Source organism: Orcinus orca, chromosome 3, assembly GCF_937001465.1.
Source record: "Orcinus orca chromosome 3, mOrcOrc1.1, whole genome shotgun sequence".
Lineage (NCBI taxonomy): Eukaryota > Metazoa > Chordata > Mammalia > Artiodactyla > Delphinidae > Orcinus > Orcinus orca.
This window is the reverse complement of record NC_064561.1, coordinates 10,158,090-10,177,063: the sequence shown is the minus strand read 5'-3', so window position 1 is coordinate 10,177,063 and position 18,974 is coordinate 10,158,090. Positions and strand designations below refer to the sequence as shown.

At 39.6% G+C, this 18,974-nt stretch overlaps 1 protein-coding gene across 1 annotated transcript; it reads right to left on the bottom strand.

Annotated features, from left to right (window-relative positions):
• Window positions 1–1,065: 1,065 nt before the first annotated feature.
• Window positions 1,066–14,018, bottom strand: LOC101278423 (zinc finger protein 14-like). Its single transcript, XM_049707130.1, has 4 exons — window positions 13,891–14,018; window positions 3,752–3,878; window positions 3,488–3,548; window positions 1,066–3,090 (listed from the first exon to the last, which is right to left on the bottom strand). Exons 1-4 carry the CDS (start codon window positions 13,891–13,893, stop codon window positions 1,272–1,274), a joined length of 2,010 nt encoding a protein of 669 aa, XP_049563087.1. The 5' UTR covers window positions 13,894–14,018; the 3' UTR covers window positions 1,066–1,271.
• Between the last annotated feature and the right edge of the window lie 4,956 nt (window positions 14,019–18,974).

Here is an 18,974-nt window from a genome sequence, read left to right as displayed (position 1 = left end):
ACCTAGAGCCCATGCTCCACAACAAGAGAAGCCACTGCAATAGAAGCTCACACACCACAATGAAGAGTAGCCCCCGCTCGCCACAACTAGAGAAAGCCCACGCGCAGCAATGAAGACCCAACGCAGCCAAAAATAAATTAATTAATTAAAAGAATAAAGAAAATAAGCCTTAAAAAAAAAAAGAAATGAAATTGGGTCATTTGTAGAGATGTGGATGGACGTAGAGTCTGTCACACAGAGTGAAATAAGTCAGAAGGAGAAAAACAAATATTGTATATTAACACATATATGTGGAATCTAGAAAAGTGGTACAGATGAACACATCTGCAGGCCAGGAATGGAAACGCAGAAGTAGAGAACAGACGTGTGGACACAGAGGGGGAAGGGGAGTGTGGGATGAATTGGGAGATTAGGTTTGACATAAATACAGTACCGTGTATAAAACAGATAGCTAGTGGGAACATGCTGTAGAGCACAGGGAGCTCAGCTTGGTGCTCTGTATTAACCTAGATGGGTGGGATGGGTGGGGAGGGAGGTCCAAGAGGGTGGGGATATATGTATACATATAGCAGATTCATTTCACTGTACAGAAGAAACTAACACAACATTGTAAAGCAATTATACTCCAATAAAAAATAAAATTAGTTTCTAACATTACCCACAGGCTCAGATATTTGTCCCATCACAGGTCTCTCTTCTTAAAATCTATTCACCAAATAACAGTCATTGGAAGAACAACAAGCAAAGGCCCAAATATAAAAACAATTATTCACATGAAACTCCAAAAAAGGAGCTTTGTCATTAAGAAAGGTAGAATACATAAAATAGACTATAAAGATATCCAGGAACTGTCCAGTATCCAGATATCCAGTAGGAAAATCCCAACAAATACCACATTTTCCAATTGTCCCTTAACACAGAATAAACCTATAAAAAATTAAACCTGATTATGCACATATCAGAAATACAGTTCAATTCACCCATGGATCCAACAGACTTCAAAATGGGGAGAGAAAATATTAACTGATTCAGGAAAAAGCACTGCCTTTTAATGTTATGTACTACTGTTGAAAGATGACTTGCAGAATTGTATCACCCCAATATTCATTTTTGAAACTAGTAGAAACCCACACTCCAATGATACACTTTAAGAAAGAGGCTTGATAAACAATATATTTACAACTTGTAAAAAACAATTCTTTTGTGTTGAAAGTTTTTTGGAACGTTATACATGGATTAATTTTCATCAAGCTTTCTCATGTTACTTACATTTATAATTTATTTCTGATGGGAGTTTTAACATGTAACAATGAAGGCCAACTGAAGTCTTTCCCACGCTGTTTACATTCAAAAGGTTCTACCCTGTGAGTCTTTTCATGCCTTCGGAAGGAAGTGGGATGACTGAAGGCCTTCCCACATTCTTTACATTCATAGGGTTTCTCTCCAGTGTGAGTTCTTTCATGTCTTCGAAAACTCTGATACCACCTGAAAGCTTTTCCACATTCCTTACATGCATAGGGTTTCTCTCCTGTGTGAGTCCTTTCATGTGTTTGCAAGGAACTGTAACCTCTGTAGGCTTTACCACATTGTTTACATTCATAGGGTTTTTCTCTAGTGTGAGTTCTTTCATGTGTTCTAAGATAACTGGGACACCTGAATGCTTTACTACATTTTTTACATTCATAGGGTTTTTCTCCAGTGTGATTTCTTTCATGTCTTCGAAAACTTTGATAACACCTGAAGGCCTTTCCACATTGTTTACATTCATAGGGTTTCTCTCCAGTATGAATTCTTATGTGTGTTTCTAAGGAAGTGTAATCTCTGCAGGCTTTTCCACACTGCTTACATTCATAGAGTTTCTCTCCAGTGTATGTTCTTTCATGTAGTCGCAGCAAAGTTGAACAACTAAAGGCTCTTCCACACTCCTTACATTCATAGGGTTTCTCTCCAGTGTGAGTTCTTTCATGCTTTTGAAAGGAAGGGTAATACCTGAAGGTTTTACCACACTGTTTACATTCATAGGGTTTCTCTCCAGTGTGACTCCTTTGATGTATTCGAAATGAACTGGGAGAAATAAATGCTTTCTCACACTGCTTACATTTATAAGGTCCCACTCCAGTGTGAGTGATCATGTGCACTCGAAGGCTTGCAAGAGCTCTAAGGGCTTTCCCACATTCCTTACATTCATAAGGTTTTTCCCCAGTATGAGTTCTTTCATGTTTTCGAAAAGAACTGGGACAACTGAAGGCTTTACTACATTTTTGGCATTCATAGGGTTTTTCTCCAGTGTGATTTCTTTCATGTATTTGGAAACCTATATTAGAACTGAAAGTTTTACCACATGGCTTACATTCATAGGGTTTCTCTCCAGTATGAACTCTTTCGTGTGTTTGGAAGGAAGGGTAATATCTGAAGGTTTTACCACATTGTTTACATTCATAAGGTTTCTTTCCATTGTGAGTTCTTTCATGTATTCGGAGGGAACTGGGACAACTGAATGCTTTACTACATTTTTTACATTCATAGGATTTCTCTGCTGTGTGAGTCCTTTCATGTATTTGTAAAGTTTGATGATATCTATAGGCTTTTCCACAATGTTTACATTTATAAGGTTTCTCTCCAGTGTGGGCTTTTTCATGTATCTGAAGTGAAGCTAAAGAACTAAAAGTTTTCCCACAATCCTTACACTTATAAGAGGCACCTCCAGTATGTGTTACCATGTGTCTCTGAAAAGTTTCGAGCTGCATGAAGGCTTTCCCACACTCCTTACATTTATAGGTTTTCCCTCCAGTGTGATTTCTTTTATGTTTTTCAAAACACTGCAGATAACTAAAGGCTTTCCCACATACATTACATTTATATGGCTTCTCTCCATTTTTCTGATACTCATATGGCTCGTGTCCAACGTGACTTCTGGTGTACCTATTATGGGATGAATGATGCATGAGGACTTTTCCACATACTTTGTGTTCCCATGGTTTTACTCTGATAAGAGTTTTCTTGTTCAGATTGAGATTTGGAATAAGGCTGAGGTTTTCTCTACATGGACTATCCTCTTTCCCTTCACATATTCTCCCTACCTTACGACTCCTGCAAAAAACAAGGAGGAATTATTAATGATCTCTTCATTAATGATTTCATACTTATTACAGTATTTCAGCTACAATTTTATTATTTGTAGCAAAACTATAGGTATTTTTCTATTTTGGGTGAATTGTTCAAAACTGAATATACTGAATGCTCCGCGAGAGGACTCACCCTTGCTCACCAAAATGGTGATATTTATACATAGGGCTTATTAATTCTGTTTCCAAGTGAACTATTTTGCAAACACTGAACATTATGTCACATGTAAGAAAGTAATTTGGTGAAAATTTTCTGAGAAGCAATAAATTTGAAGCATGGATTGTCTTGTTTCTTTTTAAGATCTGGTACAATAATATAATTCTCATGTGAAACACTGCTTTCTGCTGGGAGTGCCACTCACCTTAGTTTTGTCCCCTGGTTTTTGCATTTATCTTCAATGTCATGATCTTTCCATGTTTCTCCTAAAATGCAGACACAGAAAAATGATTCCAAAGTATTAGAAGTTATAGAAAAATTATTAGATTCTAGTGCTACAGTGAGCTGTGACCATACCTAGTTTATTTACAATGTCCTCCCTGTACACATTCCACCTCTTAGAATAATATTGTAGGGCAGAAAAACTTGACCTTTGACTGACAAGGTGAAGGTAAGTTGTCATCCTTACCTACTGAGGCCAGGTTCCTGAAGGTTTCCCCCATCACATCTCTGTAGAGTTTCTTCTGTGAAAAATCCAGTAAAGCCCACTCTTCCAGGGTGAAGTTCACAGCAACATCCTCAAAGACCACTGCATCCTACAACATCCCATATATATGTATGGTAGGATGAGTAAGACTGACAGCACTGGACATCTATACTCCATTTATAAGGAAGGTTACATATGATTCTGCTATCTCCCAACATTTATTCTCTGACTTGATCATCAGAAACTAATTCTCTGTCCATACTTACTTCCTCATAAATTTAACAGCATCAGGAACACATGAACATTATTTACATAGTTTTACTGCGATCACATTACAAATCCTATTGCTGTCTAATGGCAGGGTCCAAAGCATGTTGGGAAATGTCAGAAATGCTATAAAAATGAAATAAATATTATCAATTTAAGACCATCCATTGGTGAGAAAAACTCTTTCCTCCCGTTTCTTATTATCCACCATTTACACACTCCATGACGCAGAGTGTGTAATATCCTGTAATAAACCATAATGGAAAAGAATATGAAAAAGAATATGTATATATATGCATAACTGAATCACTCTGCTGTATAGCAGAAACTAACACAACATTGTAAATCCACTATACTTCAATAAAATAAATTTAAAAAGATAAAGAGGGACTTTATCATAATGACAAAGGTGTCAATTCTCCACGAAGGCATAACAATCATTCATGTGTACATGCATCACAACAGATGGGCAAAATATATGAGGCCAAAACTGACAGAATGCAAGAAAGTAAGTGAATCCACTACTAGTTGTAGACTTCAACACCTCCTTACCATGAATTATCAATTGCAGCAGGCAGAAAATTAGGAAGGACAGAACTGAAATCAATAGCACCATGGAACAACTGGATTTAATTGTAATCCATGGAAATCATTCTTCTCAAGTTCATAAGGAACATTCACCAAGACAGAACACATTCTGGGACATAAAACATACTTTAACAAATTTGAAAGGATAACAGTCATTCAAAATATGCTCTCACACCACACAGGCACTAGTCTAGAAATCAGTAACATGAAGATAGTCAGAAACTCCCCAAAATACGTGAAGATTCAACAATACGCTTCTAAATAATACGTGGGATCAAAAAAGAAGTCCCAAGAGAAATAAAAAATTATTTTGAAGTAAATGAAAATACAACTAATCAAGGGTTGTGGGATGCAGCAAAACAATGCTTAGAGGGAAATTTATGCCACTGAACAAATACACTAGAAAAAAAAGAAAAATCTATAATCAACAATGTAAATATCTACCTTCGGAAGGAAAAGAACAATTTAAACCCAAAGTAAGCAGAATAAAAGAAATAATAAAAATTGGGGGAAAAATCAGTGCAGTATATTAAAAGAAAAAAAGCTGGTTCTTTGACAAGATCAATGAAACTGATAAACATCTTGTGATCATAACTAAGAAAAAGAGAGAAATTACAACACAAGACCATCAGGGGTGACCAGAAGGTATGGGAGGTGGGTGCTGAAGCCTCTTCACTATAGTGAAGGAGTCTCTGAGGACACTACCAGGTGTGCCTGTTGTATGGCAACAGTCTTGAGCCTTCTATGGTAGGGCTGTCTATTCAAGGTGGCCCAATTTCCAAGTAACCGCATAAATGGGCTCCGGTAAATTTATAAACAAGGGATATGTTGCCTCCCAAACATCACAAGAATCTAGACAATGTTGTGAGTGCTGAGACGGACTATTGGTATTTCTTCATGGTGCCAGGAAGGGGTGGGCTTCTGTTTATTAATTTTTTTTAATGTATTCATTAAAGGTATCCAGGCCTCATATGTTTGGAGCAATGCCCATCCACTTTTTACGAGCCCACCTTTTTCAATACTGTATGTCCTGAATATCAAATGAACTTCCTCAGAAGAGATGTCATTAATGTCGTATCTCTGCTCGTGGCACAAGGTGGATGCAGTTCAGATCCTGCCTGCAGAGACTGTGTGTTTTCACAGTGGTGTTGAGGTTCCCTGACGGTAACCAGTTAAAGGTGTATCATGTCCTTTCAGAGGTGAAGGCCAAGTGCAGCTGAGAGGCTGTTGAAACAGGAACTGAACAGAACAGACGTAGCCAAATCTGTGAGAGTAGAATGTTGAGCAGAATGTTTAGCAGTTGCTGAGTAGATGGAGTCAGTAATTTCCATAATGTTGGGGGCTAGGAATAAGGGGTTTCTGTGATGGGACAACAGCCTCAAGGTTGTAGCATCCACTGTGAGGTGTTTTTCACTCTTTCCAGGTTTAATAACAGGTCAAATTAGGCTGTTCAAGGCAGAAGCCCTGGGGATAATCACTTCTTCCCAAAATAACAGGTTTCTTAAAGTTTTCAATCCTCATAGGCCCTGTTTAACTTATACTGGATCATATAACTAATTTAACTAAGGGGTAAGGACCATGGAGTCTCATTTTGTGAAGCCAATTTGGAAGTGGCAAGAACTTAATTTAACTTAATTTTAATTTATGATTTATTGGTTCAGAGCTTTCCTGCTCACTATGGGACATTTTGTGACAATGGGTGTTATGATCGTAAGGAGAGGCAAAGAGTTCTGATGGTTATGGTGAAGTATACCAATCTGCCCTCTATATTATATTCCATACTTCCTCTAAGATCATGCAGTACACCTTGCTTAAATCTACTGAGATTCTAGGTATAACTAACTTGAGATCTCTCACTCAATAATTGTAGGAAGGTTTGTGAATTACGGCATTATAGGAGACTGTAACATTAATTCAAAACCTATGTTCTGAAGAGGTTCAAAAAGCAAGGACTTTTTGTCGAAAGCTTTCTCTGCATCTATTGAGATGATCATACGGTTTTTCTCCTTCAGTTTGTTAATATGGTGTATCACGTTGATTGATTTGCGTATATTGAAGAATCCTTGCATTTCTGGAATAAACCCCAATTGACCATGGTGTATGATCCTTTTAATGTGCTGTTGGATTCTGTTTGCTAGTATTTTGTTGAGGATTTTTGCATCTATGTTCATCAGTGATATTGGCCTGTAGTTTTCTTTCTTTGTGACATCCTTGTCTGGTTTTGGTATCAAGGTGATGGTGGCCTCGTAGAATGAGTTTGGGAGTGTTCTTCCCTCTGCTATATTTTGGAAGAGTTTGAGAAGGATAGGTGTTAGCTCTTCTCTAAATGTTTGATAGAATTCGCCTGTGAAGCCATCTGGTCCTGGACTTTTGTTTGTTGGAAGATTTTTAATCACAGTTTCAATTTCAGTGCTTGTGACTGGTCTGTTCATACTTTCTATTTCTTCCTGATTCAGTCCTGGCACGTTGTGCATTTCTAATAATTTGTCCATTTCTTCCAGGTTGTCCATTTTATTGGCATAGAGTTGCTTGTAGTAATCTCTCATGATCTTTTGTATTTCTGCAGTGTCAGTTGTTACCTCTCCTTTTTCATTTCTAATTCTATTGATTTGAGTCTTCTCCCTTTTTTTCTTGATGAGTCTGGCTAATGGTTTATCAATTTTATTTATCTTCTCAAAGAACCAGCTTTTAGTTTTATTGATCTTTGCCATCATTTCCTTCATTTCTTTTCCATTTATTTCTGATCTGATTTTTATGATTTCTTTCTGTCTGCTAACTTTGGGGTTTTTTTGTTCTTCTTTCTCTAATTGCTTTAGGTGCAAGGTTAGGTTGTTTATTCAAGATGTTTCCTGTTTCTTAAGGTAGGATTGTATTGCTATAAACTTCCCTCTTAGAACTGCTTTTGCTGCATCCCATAGGTTTTGGGTCGTCGTGTCTCCATTGTCATTTGTTTCTAGGTATTTTTTTATTTCCTCTTTGATTTCTTCAGTGATCACTTTGTTATTATGTAGTGTATTGTTTAGCCTCCATGTGTTTGTATTTTTTACAGATCTTTTCCTGTAATTGATATCTAGTCTCATAGCATTGTGGTCGAAAAAGATACTTGATACAAATTCAATTTTCTTAAATTTACCAAGGCTTGATTTGTGACCCAAGATATGATCTATCCTGGAGAATGTTCCATGAGCACTTGAGAAAAATGTGTATCCTGTTGTTTTTGGATGGAATGTGCTATAAATATCAATTAAGTCCATCTTGTTTAATGTATCATTTAAAGCTTGTGTTTCCTTTTTATTTTCATTTTGGATGATCTGTCCATTGGTGAAAGTGGGGTGTTAAAGTCCCCTACTATGAATGTGTTACTGTCGATTTCCCCTTTTATGGCTGTTAGTATTTGCCTTATGTATTGAGGTGCTCCTATAGCTACAGTAATCAAGACAGTATGGTACTGGCACAAAAACAGAAAGACAGATCAATGGAACAGGATAGAAAGCCCAGAGATAAACCCACGCACATATGGTCACCTTATCTTTGATAAAGGAGGCAGCAATGTACAGTGGAGAAAGGACAGCCTCTTCAATAACTGGTGCTGGGAAAACTGGACAGGTACATGTAAAAGTATGAGATTAGATCACTCCCTAACACCATACACAAAAATAATCTCAAAATGGATTAAAAACCTAAACGTAAGGCCAGAAACTATCAAACTCTTAGAGGAAAACATAGGCAGAACACCCTATGACATAAATCACAGCAAGATCCTTTTTGACCCACCTCCTAGAGAAATGGAAATAAAAACAAAAATAAACAAATGGGACCTAATGAAACTTAAAAGGTTTTGCACAGCAACAGAAACCATAAACAAGACCAAAAGACAACCCTCAGAACGGGAGAAAATGTTTGCAAATGAAGCAACTGACAAAGGATTAATCTCCAAAATTTATAAGCAGCTCATGCAGCTCAATAACAAAAAAACAAACAACCCAATCCAAAAATGGGCTGAAGACCTAAATAGACATTTCTCCAAAGAAGATATACAGAGTGCCAACAAACACATGAAAGAATCCTCAACATCATTAATCATTAGAGAAATGCAACTCAAAACTACAATGAGATATCATCTCACACCAGTCAGAATGGCAATCATCAAAAAATCTGGAAATAATAAATGCTGGAGAGGGTGTGGAGAAAAGGGAACACTCTTGCACCGCTGGTGGGAATGTGAATTGGTTCAGCCACTATGGAGAACAGTATGGATGTTCCTTAAAAAACTACAAATAGAACTACCATATGACCCAGCAATCCCACTACTGGGCATATACCCTGAGAAAACCATAATTCAAAAAGAGTCATGTTCATTGCAGCTCTATTTACAATAGCCCGAGATGGAAACAACCTAAGTGTCCATCATTGGATGAATGGATAAAGAAGATGTGGCACAAATATACAATGGAATATTACTCGCCATAAAAATAAATGAAATTGAGCTATTTGTAATGAGGTGGATGGACCTAGAGTCTGTCATACAGAGTGAAGTAAGTCAGAAAGAGAAAGACAAATACCGTATGCTAACACATATATATGGAATTTAAGAAAAAAAAATGTCATGAAGAACCTAGGGGTAAAACAGGAATAAAGACACAGACCTACTAGAGAATGGACTTGAGGATATGGGGAGGGGGAAAGGTAAGCTGGGACAAAGCGAGAGAGTGGCATGGACATATATACACTACCAAACGTAAAATAGATAGCTAGTGGGAAGCAGACGCATAGCACAGGGAGAGCAGCTCACTGCTTTGTGACCGCCTGGAGGGGTGGGATAGAGAGGGTGGGAGGGAGGGAGATGCAAGAGGGAAGAGATATGGGAATATATGTATATGTATAACTGATTCACTTTGTTATAAAGCAGAAACTAACACACCATTGTAAAGCAATTATACTCAAATAAAGATGTAAAATAAAATAAACTACACTTTCTCATAATTCAAAAAAAAAGCAAGGACTGCCCTTTTTATCTTTTTGGTTATGTAAATTTTTTAGTATATTTTGGATTTCCAACTGGAAAGTTGTGAGCCTTTTTTCTATACATTTTTCCTTTTGTTCCTTCTTTCCCGTCCTTCCCTATATTATATTTTAAGTCCCAGGATATACTTCGGAAACAAGGGTGTCCTGTCTACCCTGGCACTCATAAAATTTTTCCCCCAGGGGTGCACACTAGTGCCATCCGGATCAGAGGTCTCCTCCACGACTACCGGGTATTTTATAGAGTTTTTAGTTTAAGTTTGAACTAATCCCTTTGCCGTACCACAGTGAGGCTATGGGTGTTGTCCCCTGTAACTCAGAGGGTCAGGATCTTCGTTGCAGTAGAGGCAGGGGCAGCAGCAGCAGAGGTGAGCCCTCATATTAGGAGAGTGGACTCAGCTCACCACCTACTGGCTGCCTTTCCCAGTCTCCTTCTCTCTCTGAAATACCTGATCTTTAAGGAGTGGCCATCTCATGGGCTCACCTCATTCACAGGGTATACAATCAGCCTTTTACTCCCCAAAGACAAGGCAATCCCAGCCTCAGTTACAATTTTACTTAATGACACTGATAGGTTTCAGCCAACACATCGACTGAGGACCACTTTAACAAAGGAGCCTTTCTCATACTCCTGCTCAGAGAGGACAACGAATTACCAAAACTTCCAACTCGGTGTCCTCTGTATATAGAACCCAGGGTTGGTGGGGTCAGCAATGCCACACAGGGCAGCTCAGCACAGAGAAGGAGCTCCTCAGCAAAGAGCAGCTCACAGGGCAGGAGCCTCCAGGCTTTCTTATCAGCCTGTCCAGGTAAGAACTAGGGGAAGAGGGAGGGGTGAGCTTAACTTTCAGTAGTCAAACATCATATATGTGGACCCCCAACAGCTCATTATAAGAACAAATCCAGAAAGCATTAGCACTGGTTTGTTCTTATACAAAGAAACACTAAGAAAATGATAAAGAAGTAATCAAAACTGGTTATTTCAGGGTGGCTGGAATAAGAGCAGAGAAGTAGAACAGGATATGTAAGTTAGTTTCCTATCTCAGGAATTTTTTTAAAAAATCAACCTTTCCATGCATTAGTTACTGAAAATAAGAAGAGAAATTTACATACACTGCCTTTTCCTATGATTAATCATTATTTTAAATTAGCTTTTGATTTTTAAAATTTAAACTTTTCTACATAAGAAACTACTTCAAAATTTAATCCTTTAAACACTAGCAGATATAAAACTGCAGACCATGAAAAATTTACAAATCCCTTTCCAACTAAAAAAACGGGATTTCTATCAACAGCCCTAACGTACAATGCTTCAACTTACAATTTTTCGACTTTCAACAGATACACTTACAACCATCCTGTGCCCATACAACCATTCTATTTTTCACATTCAGTACAGTACTCAATAAAGTACATCAGACAGTCAACACTTTATTATAAAATAGGCCTCGTGTTAGATGATTCTACCCAAATGGAGGCTAATGTAAGTGTTCTGAGCATGCTTAAGGCAGACTAGGCTAAGCTATGATGTTCAGTAAGCAAGGTGTATTAAATGCATTTTCAACTATCAATATTTTAAATTTACGATGGGATTATTGGGATGTAAGCCCATCATAAATTGAGTAAGATCTGTAATAGTTCCTCCCTCCACTATATTTAACATAAAATATTTTATAGTATGAGTAGCATATTATAATACATTAGGGGTTTCAATTAAGCCCTGAAATGTACTAGAAATTTCAAAGATTTCCATAGGCTTTGAGGTGTTTTCCTCATATCAATGAAAAAAGAAATTCAACTGCTTTTTCCTCGCATGCGTTAAAATAGGAATTCATTTGCCTTAGGAATAGTATAGCCTCTTAAAAGTCAAAGTTCTCTAGAGACATGGACAAACACTGACCTAAAAAATGAAAGAAGCAGGGCTTCCCTGGTGGCACAGTGGTTGAGAGTCCGCCTGCCGATGCAGGGGACACGGGTTCGTGCCCCGGTCTGGGAAGATCCCACATGCCGCGGAGCGGCTAGGCCCGTGAGCCATGGCCACTGAGCCTGTGCGTCCGGAGCCTGTGCCCCGCAATGGGAGAGGCCACAACAGAGAGAGGCCCATGTACCGCAAAAAAAAAAAAAAAAAAAAAAATGAAAGAAGCACCTGAGAACTTAAAAACACCCATATCTCACATCTTGAGGGTCTCCTGCCTAAATGGAACCAAAATTCTACCTGGTTCCACAATTTTCTTATCTTACACTGTATGTGTCAACCAACTTACATAGTATAACCCCGAATGCCAATGAGAACCAGAATCAACACAGATATGCAGCATGCTTCGCTACAATTCAGAAAACAAAAACACCACCATGTTCACAAAGTTGAACGTAATCGCAACTTGGGTTCTAAACACTCCTGGTTGAGATGTAACCCCCTACAGTGTGTCAGCCTCTGGTGAAGGAGGGTAGGGACACCTGAGCAGCCACAAGAAAGAACACTGGGAGCTCCATATGTCCTCCCCCCTGTAAGCATGGACGCTCTCCTTCCTCCAGGCTTCTACTCTCACAAGTGAGGAAACTCTCAGCCTGATTCTGTTTAAGGGTCTGACCCAAATGAACTCCCAAATTCATCAACCCTTTGTCCATGAGACAGAACACCTGACCTTCAGACTTTCTCGATGTGCACCAATTACATTCTGAATGCAAAACGTCAGCATAAGGCCTAAAAATGTCTAGACCTAAGGAACCACAACTACAAACTCAGAAATACCATCACGACACACCTCCCACCCCCGTGTGCACATGCATCCCCAGTGTTCCAGGGGCTTTTCTCAGTATAAAGGACTCCTTCTGTGGTGGGTGTGACCAGGAAGAACACCAGCAGAAGGTGGCTCTCCAGGAAGAATCCAACAGGTCTTTAAGTATTTCCCTTTGCAGACAAAATGGGAGCCATAGCTTGGGCCAGGCCGCTGCTCCACTCTGCAGTTGCTGTGGAACAACCGTTGATACTTTAAATGACACAAAGCCAGTGTGTGAACAATCCCAAAAGTCACTCAAACCCAGCATTTACATAGAAAGGAGGGAAGAAAACTGTAAGGCACTTTGACGAGTTCAAATAGAAAACCCCAAATATCTATTCAGGGGTCAGGTAATTATTATTTCCAGGGAAAGAAACTGGTTTGTAAACAACTGATCATACTGGAACACTTCTACTCTGCAATTCTAAGCCCTGGAAATTTACTTGAAGACACCCAAAAGTAAAGAATAGACCTCAGGAACTTCCTATACATGCTCAGGGGAATAAAGAGTGAAAGAATCCTATACAAATGGAACGTGTAATACTGGAACATATTATTTTCTTCTAAAATTCACCTCTTTCTTGCCTGTTTAGAACTATTTTATACTCTCTTTGAAGTTCTATTGATTAAATACATTTTACCTCTATTGAAAAACTGAGACTTAAATAAGTGAAAAAAATCTTTCTGAGGTGACAAACCCAGAGAGGGGCTGTTCTGACAAAACACCCAGGAAAATTTCCAAAGAAGAACCTCCACCCAAAGCACTTCCCATAGGATGTGTGTGTGCAGGACAGATTAGGGGGAGAGGCAAGAGGATTTGATGCAACCTAGTTCTAAGTGGTTATTCTCGGCTTTCACAAAAACAGCCACAGGCAAATATAAATCTTTTAAAAACAGCATTCCATGGCTCTGGAGAAAAAAGATAAAATATTGGATCTGTGTGACTTGCAGCCGGAAGACAAACAGTTAGCTGATTATAATGTGAATTAGAGAGGGGAAGTTGGCTCTGGGAAGGAGGTGAGGGATCTGAACATTTAGGGATTTATTATCAGTCCTAGGAAGAGCTACGGCGGGGGGACGGGAGCATGGATTTGAGACTCCGCTTCCCAAGTATGTGGAAAACTCAGGAGAAAACAGGTGACCCCTGGGAGAAAGGGACCGGGAACACCGCAGACTACAGCTCCTCCCACGCACGAACCCCAGAGACCGAGGCCTGATTGTCACTAATGACCCTCCCCGTGGTTACCGCACAGTCTGGGGAGACGCGGGGACGTAGGCACAGCGCTGCCCAGCGAAGCTCTGGGGTCGGGCGCCGAGCTAAATAACGGGACAGGACGCCCGGCGTCCGGCTGCCGTCCCAGCGTCCACGCTGCGGGCGGGAGGGGACTGAGGACCGAGCCCCGCCACAGCCGGTTCCCACAAGACGCTCCGCCCCGACTCCACACTCAGGGGCAGCACACTCACCATTTCTAGGTTTCCTGGGTCTCCCTGAGTCCTTCCTACGGCTCCCACGACCAGTGCAGGTCACAGCGCAACACAGACCACGGCCCGCTCACCAGGAACCGTGAACCACAGGTTATACCCGATCTCCGGCAAGGCCGGCGCCAGTAGGGACGTCCACTCCGGTGCGGTACGTCGCCCCCACCCACCTGCTCCAGCGGCGCCCCTGATTGGATAGCTCGGAGGGCCACGCCCCTCAGCTTGAGCTACAACAGGAGGGAGGATGCGCTGCTCACCCGAACCACCTTCTGCCAGTGAGTGGGAAACTGACCCAGCCACGATCGTTTGTATGGAGAAAAAACTTTCTCCTGGCCTGGGGCTGCCTCTACAGTTTTTTTCTCCCAGCTCTTCGCGAACATGTGGTCACAATTTACAGGGAATTCTTGAGTTTTCGTGAAACAAGCACACAGCATGAGGGTGGGCCAGGCCACACTGGAACAAGAGGGTGTTCTGTCTCTAGGGATCAAGGGCTTGGCATAGGGCTGTCAGGCCACTCAGGGAACTGCAACCCTTGTTCAGAAACACAAGACACTAAATGTGACCTCACCACTGATAATAAAGAACCCGGCTGCATTTGATCTTTGATCCTTGCAAGGATTGAGCCTTCCACCCATCCCTTTCCCACCCCCACTTATTTGGCACTTAAGTGAAAGAAACCCAGGACACTTGGGTCTGTGGGAAGTTTGAACCCAACAACCCCAGCCTGGGCACAAGGACTCAGTCTAACCACAGGGTGTGAGATGTACTCATTAAACTATTAGGTCATGAAATAAAATTTCATATTCTAAGGCAAGTCAAGGAAAATTTAAACATAAAAAATTTTCTCTGCCCTTTGGCCTCCTCCTCCCCCTCTACTGTGCATTGTGTATCAGCATTATGCATCAACCAAACCTCCCCACGGGCAGAAATACCTGCTCAAGCATAAAGAGCAACATTCTCCCAGTATCAAGAAGATAACTCCTTAGGAGATAGCCTTCCTGCTTAATCTTGTAAGGGGCCACGAATACCCATGACCCACTATTCATACTTCCTTTGTACATGCAGCCCTGGATTGTGTAAACTGTCAGTAATACATCATTTAATGTGCAGCCCTCTGCCTCAAAATCTTATATAACTGTGCTTCGACATCTAGTGGGCAGAATAGTTCTTGGAGCTTTCTGAGGGTATATTTCCAGGTTATAATCCTCAATTTGGCTCGAATAAAATTTTCCATTTCTTTCTTAGATCGACTAATTAATTTTTTTGTCAACACAGGTTTCATTAAATTCACATTTTACATTGGAAGGAAATTTATTTTAGATCAGATTTTGCCAGTGTTTCTCGAGAACTTCAAAATGTAACTGACTATAATGTCCCTAAGGCAACTGATTCCGATTTTCACTGATAGAAGAAAAATAGTCTTTATCTAAACAGGGAAGTATCTGGAAATCTGCGCCCCGCCCCCACCAGCTTTACTGAGGTATGACTAATAAAACTGCCTGTATTTAAAGATTACAATGTGATGATTTAATATACGGTATCCCGGGGCTTCCCTGGTGGCGCAGTGGTTGGGAGTCCGCCTGCCGATGCGGGGGACACGGGTTCGTGCCCCGGTCCGGGAGGATCCCACATGCCGCGGAGCGGCTGGGCCCGTGAGCCATGGCCGCTGGGCCTGCGCGTCCGGAGCCTGTGCTCCGCGGCGGGAGAGGCCACTACAGTGAGAGGCCTGCGTACCGCAAAACAAACAAACAAACAAACAAAACAAAAAAAATATACGGTATCCTACATTGTATACTTGAAATCAGCCAAGACAGTGGATTAAGTAATCTCACCACCCACACAAAAAGTAACCATGTGGGGTGATGGATGTGTTCATCAATCTGGAAACTCTTATATGCCTACAAGATTGAATTGCATAACTCTTAATGTATTTAATTTATATGAACACCTTTACTGAGACAATGTAGATACCATACAATGCATCACATTAAAGAGTACAATTCAAAGGTTTTCAGTATATTCCCAGATATATACAATCATTCCCACAGTTGATCTTTGAAGATATTCATCATCTCAAAAAGAAATTCCTCTTCACTTTTTCACTCCCAATATCCCATCTTCCTCCTCCAATATCCAGCCTTAGGAAACCTTAATCTACTATTTGTCTCTATAGATTTCCTTATTCAGGGCTCTCAAATGAATGGAATTATGTAATATATGGTTTCTGTGATTGACTTCATTCGGCATAGCTTTTTCAAGGTACACCGGCATTGATCAATATTTCATTAATTTTTATGGCCAAATAATATTCCACTAGATGGATAAAATGTTTTGTTTACCCTTTCATCTGTTAATAGACATTCAGATTATTTCCACTTTTTGGCTACTATGAGTAACATTGCTATAAATTTCATGTACAAATTTTGTTTGACCACATGTTTTCATTTTTCATAGGCATATAGCTGGGAAAGGAACTGGGGGGTCATATGATAATTATAGATTTAATTTTTGAGAAACTGCCTGACTGTTGATCAAATGGCTGCACCATTTGTGAATAAAATATTTCAAGTGTTGATAGAAAAAAAGGATCTAACTAGAATTCGTTGTTGAGCAAAATTATCCTTCAAAGGTAAGGGAGAAATAAAGACTTTGAGACAGGGCTTCCCTAGTGGCGCAGTGGTTGGTAATCCGCCTGCCAAAGCAGGGGTCCACCTACCAAAACAAGGGATGAAGGTTCGAGACCTGGTCCGGGAGGATCCCACATGCCGTGGAGCAACTGAGCCCGTGAGCCACAACTGCTAAGCCTGTGCTATGGAGGCCACGAGCCACAACTACTGAGGCCCGTGCGCCTGGAGCCCGTGCTCTGCAACAAGAGAAGCCACCACAATGAAAAGTCCGTGCGCCGCAACGAGGAGTGGCGCCCGCTCACCGCAACTAGAGAAAGCCTGCGCACAGCAACGAAGACCCAACGCAGCCTAAAATAAATAAATTTATTTTAAAAAAGGATTTATAAAGACTGTGAGACAACATATTAGGGAATTTGTCACCAGTACGCCTGCTTTGCAAGAAATGTTAAAGGAAATTCTTCAAAAGGAAGGAAAGTGATAAAGGGAGAGCTTTTGAGAAAAAAATAAATGAAGGGAAAATATCACTTTAAAAAGTTCTTAATTAATCTGATAGATAACAATTATTGAAAATAATACCAGAAACAATTTATTTGGTAATTATAGCTTATGGATAAGCAAAATGAATGACAGCAATGTTGAAAGGGACAGGAAGAGAGGAACTGGGAATATGAGGAATTTATACAACCAGTGAAGTGGTTTAGTGATACTTGAAGGTCGACTTGGGTTAACTGTAAATGTATACTACAATTCAAGAGCCACCAGTAATAAAGTAAGTAAAGTATAATTGATATGCTAGGAGAAGAAAAAATAGAATCAAATAAAATGCTCAAAGCCAGATAAGACAGAAAAAAGGCAGAAGACAAAAGGGAAAAAAAAAGAACAAGGGCAACAACTGGAAACCACAAAAATTATTGTAGATATTAATGCAACTGTATCAATAATCACTTTAAAATTCAATGGTCTAAATACAACAATCAAAAGACAGATACTGTCAGAATGGATAAAAAAACAACACCCAATTATGTATTGTCTGTAACAAACTGACATTAACATTAAAGACAGATGGAGTAAGACTAAGATATGTAAAGATGTATCATGTTAACAAAAGAAATAGTTGAGGGGACTTCCTTGGCAGTCCAGTGGTTAAGACTCTGATCCAGTGGTTAAGACTCCATGATTCCAATGTAGGGGGAGCAGGTTCAATCCCCGGTTGGGGAATTAAGATCCCACATGCTGCACGGTATGGACAAAACATTAAAAAAAAATTTTTTTTAATAGTTGAAATATCTAATTTCAGATAAAGCACAGGGATAAAATGGGGCATTACATAATGATAAAGGGGTCAAGTCTCTAAGGAGACACAGCAATCCTTGTGCTTATGCACACAATAAAGTGGCAAAATACACCAGGGAAAAATGGATAGAACTGCAAGGAGAAATAGATGACTCCACTATTATTACTGGAGACTTCAACACTCCATTAATAATTATGAGAACCAGCAGCAACTGGATTTAACTGAAAACTGTGAAATAACTCCATCAAGCAACAGCAGAATATATATTCTTCTCAAGTGCATATGGAAAATTCATGAAGATAAAACACATTGTATAACATAAAACACACCTTAACAAATCTGAAAGAAGAGAAATCATATAAAATATGCTTTCAGACCACAAAGGCATTAATCTAGAAATCAATAACAAAAAGATATTGGGAACTCCTCAAATACCTGGAGATTAAACAACACACTTCTAAATAACTCATGGATCAAAGGAGACTCAAGAGCAATTAAAAATTATTTTGAATTAAACAAAAATGAAAGTACAATTGATTAAAATTGTGGGATCTAGCAAAAAGTGCTTAAAGGAAATTTATAGCATTGAAGGCATACACTTGAAAAAAGAGATCTGTGTAATAAGTGAACTAAACTTCAACCTTACACAACTAGAAAAAGATGAGCAAATTAAACAAAAATTAAGCACGAGAAGATAAATAATAAAAGTTGGAGAAGAAATCAATGAAATTATGGGAAGCCAATGGAGAAAACCCAACAAAACCAAAAGCTGGCTCTTAGAGAATATTAATAAAATTAAGATACGTGTACACAAGCTGAGGAAAAAAAGAGGGAAAAAAGAAATTATTAGTATCAGGAACAAAAAGGGAGAAAATAAAACTGTAAAAGCGTTTGACAAAATACATGACAGCGAACAACAAATAGAAGGGAAGTTCCTCTTCCTGAGAAAGACCATCTACAAGAAATCTGTGGTTAACATGATACTTATGGTGAGAAACCAGATGCTTTCCTGGTAAGATCAAGAAGGCAATGGACGGCCCCTCTCTCACCAGTCCTAGTCAACACTGTACCAGAAGTCTAAGCTAATCCAATGAAAGAAAATACAAGGAAAGGAAATAAAAGGTATACAGAATGGGAAGTAGGAAATA

What these genes read in the sequence shown, in the direction of transcription:
- LOC101278423 (XM_049707130.1), bottom strand. An exon ending in CAGGAACCTGGCCTCAGTAG is followed by an intron (nt 3,549 to 3,751) that starts GTAAGGATGACA and finishes TCTGCATTTTAG; the next exon opens with GAGAAACATGGAAAGATCAT. An exon ending in AACCAGGGGACAAAACTAAG is followed by an intron (nt 3,091 to 3,487) that starts GTGAGTGGCACT and finishes TGTTTTTTGCAG; the next exon opens with GAGTCGTAAGGTAGGGAGAA.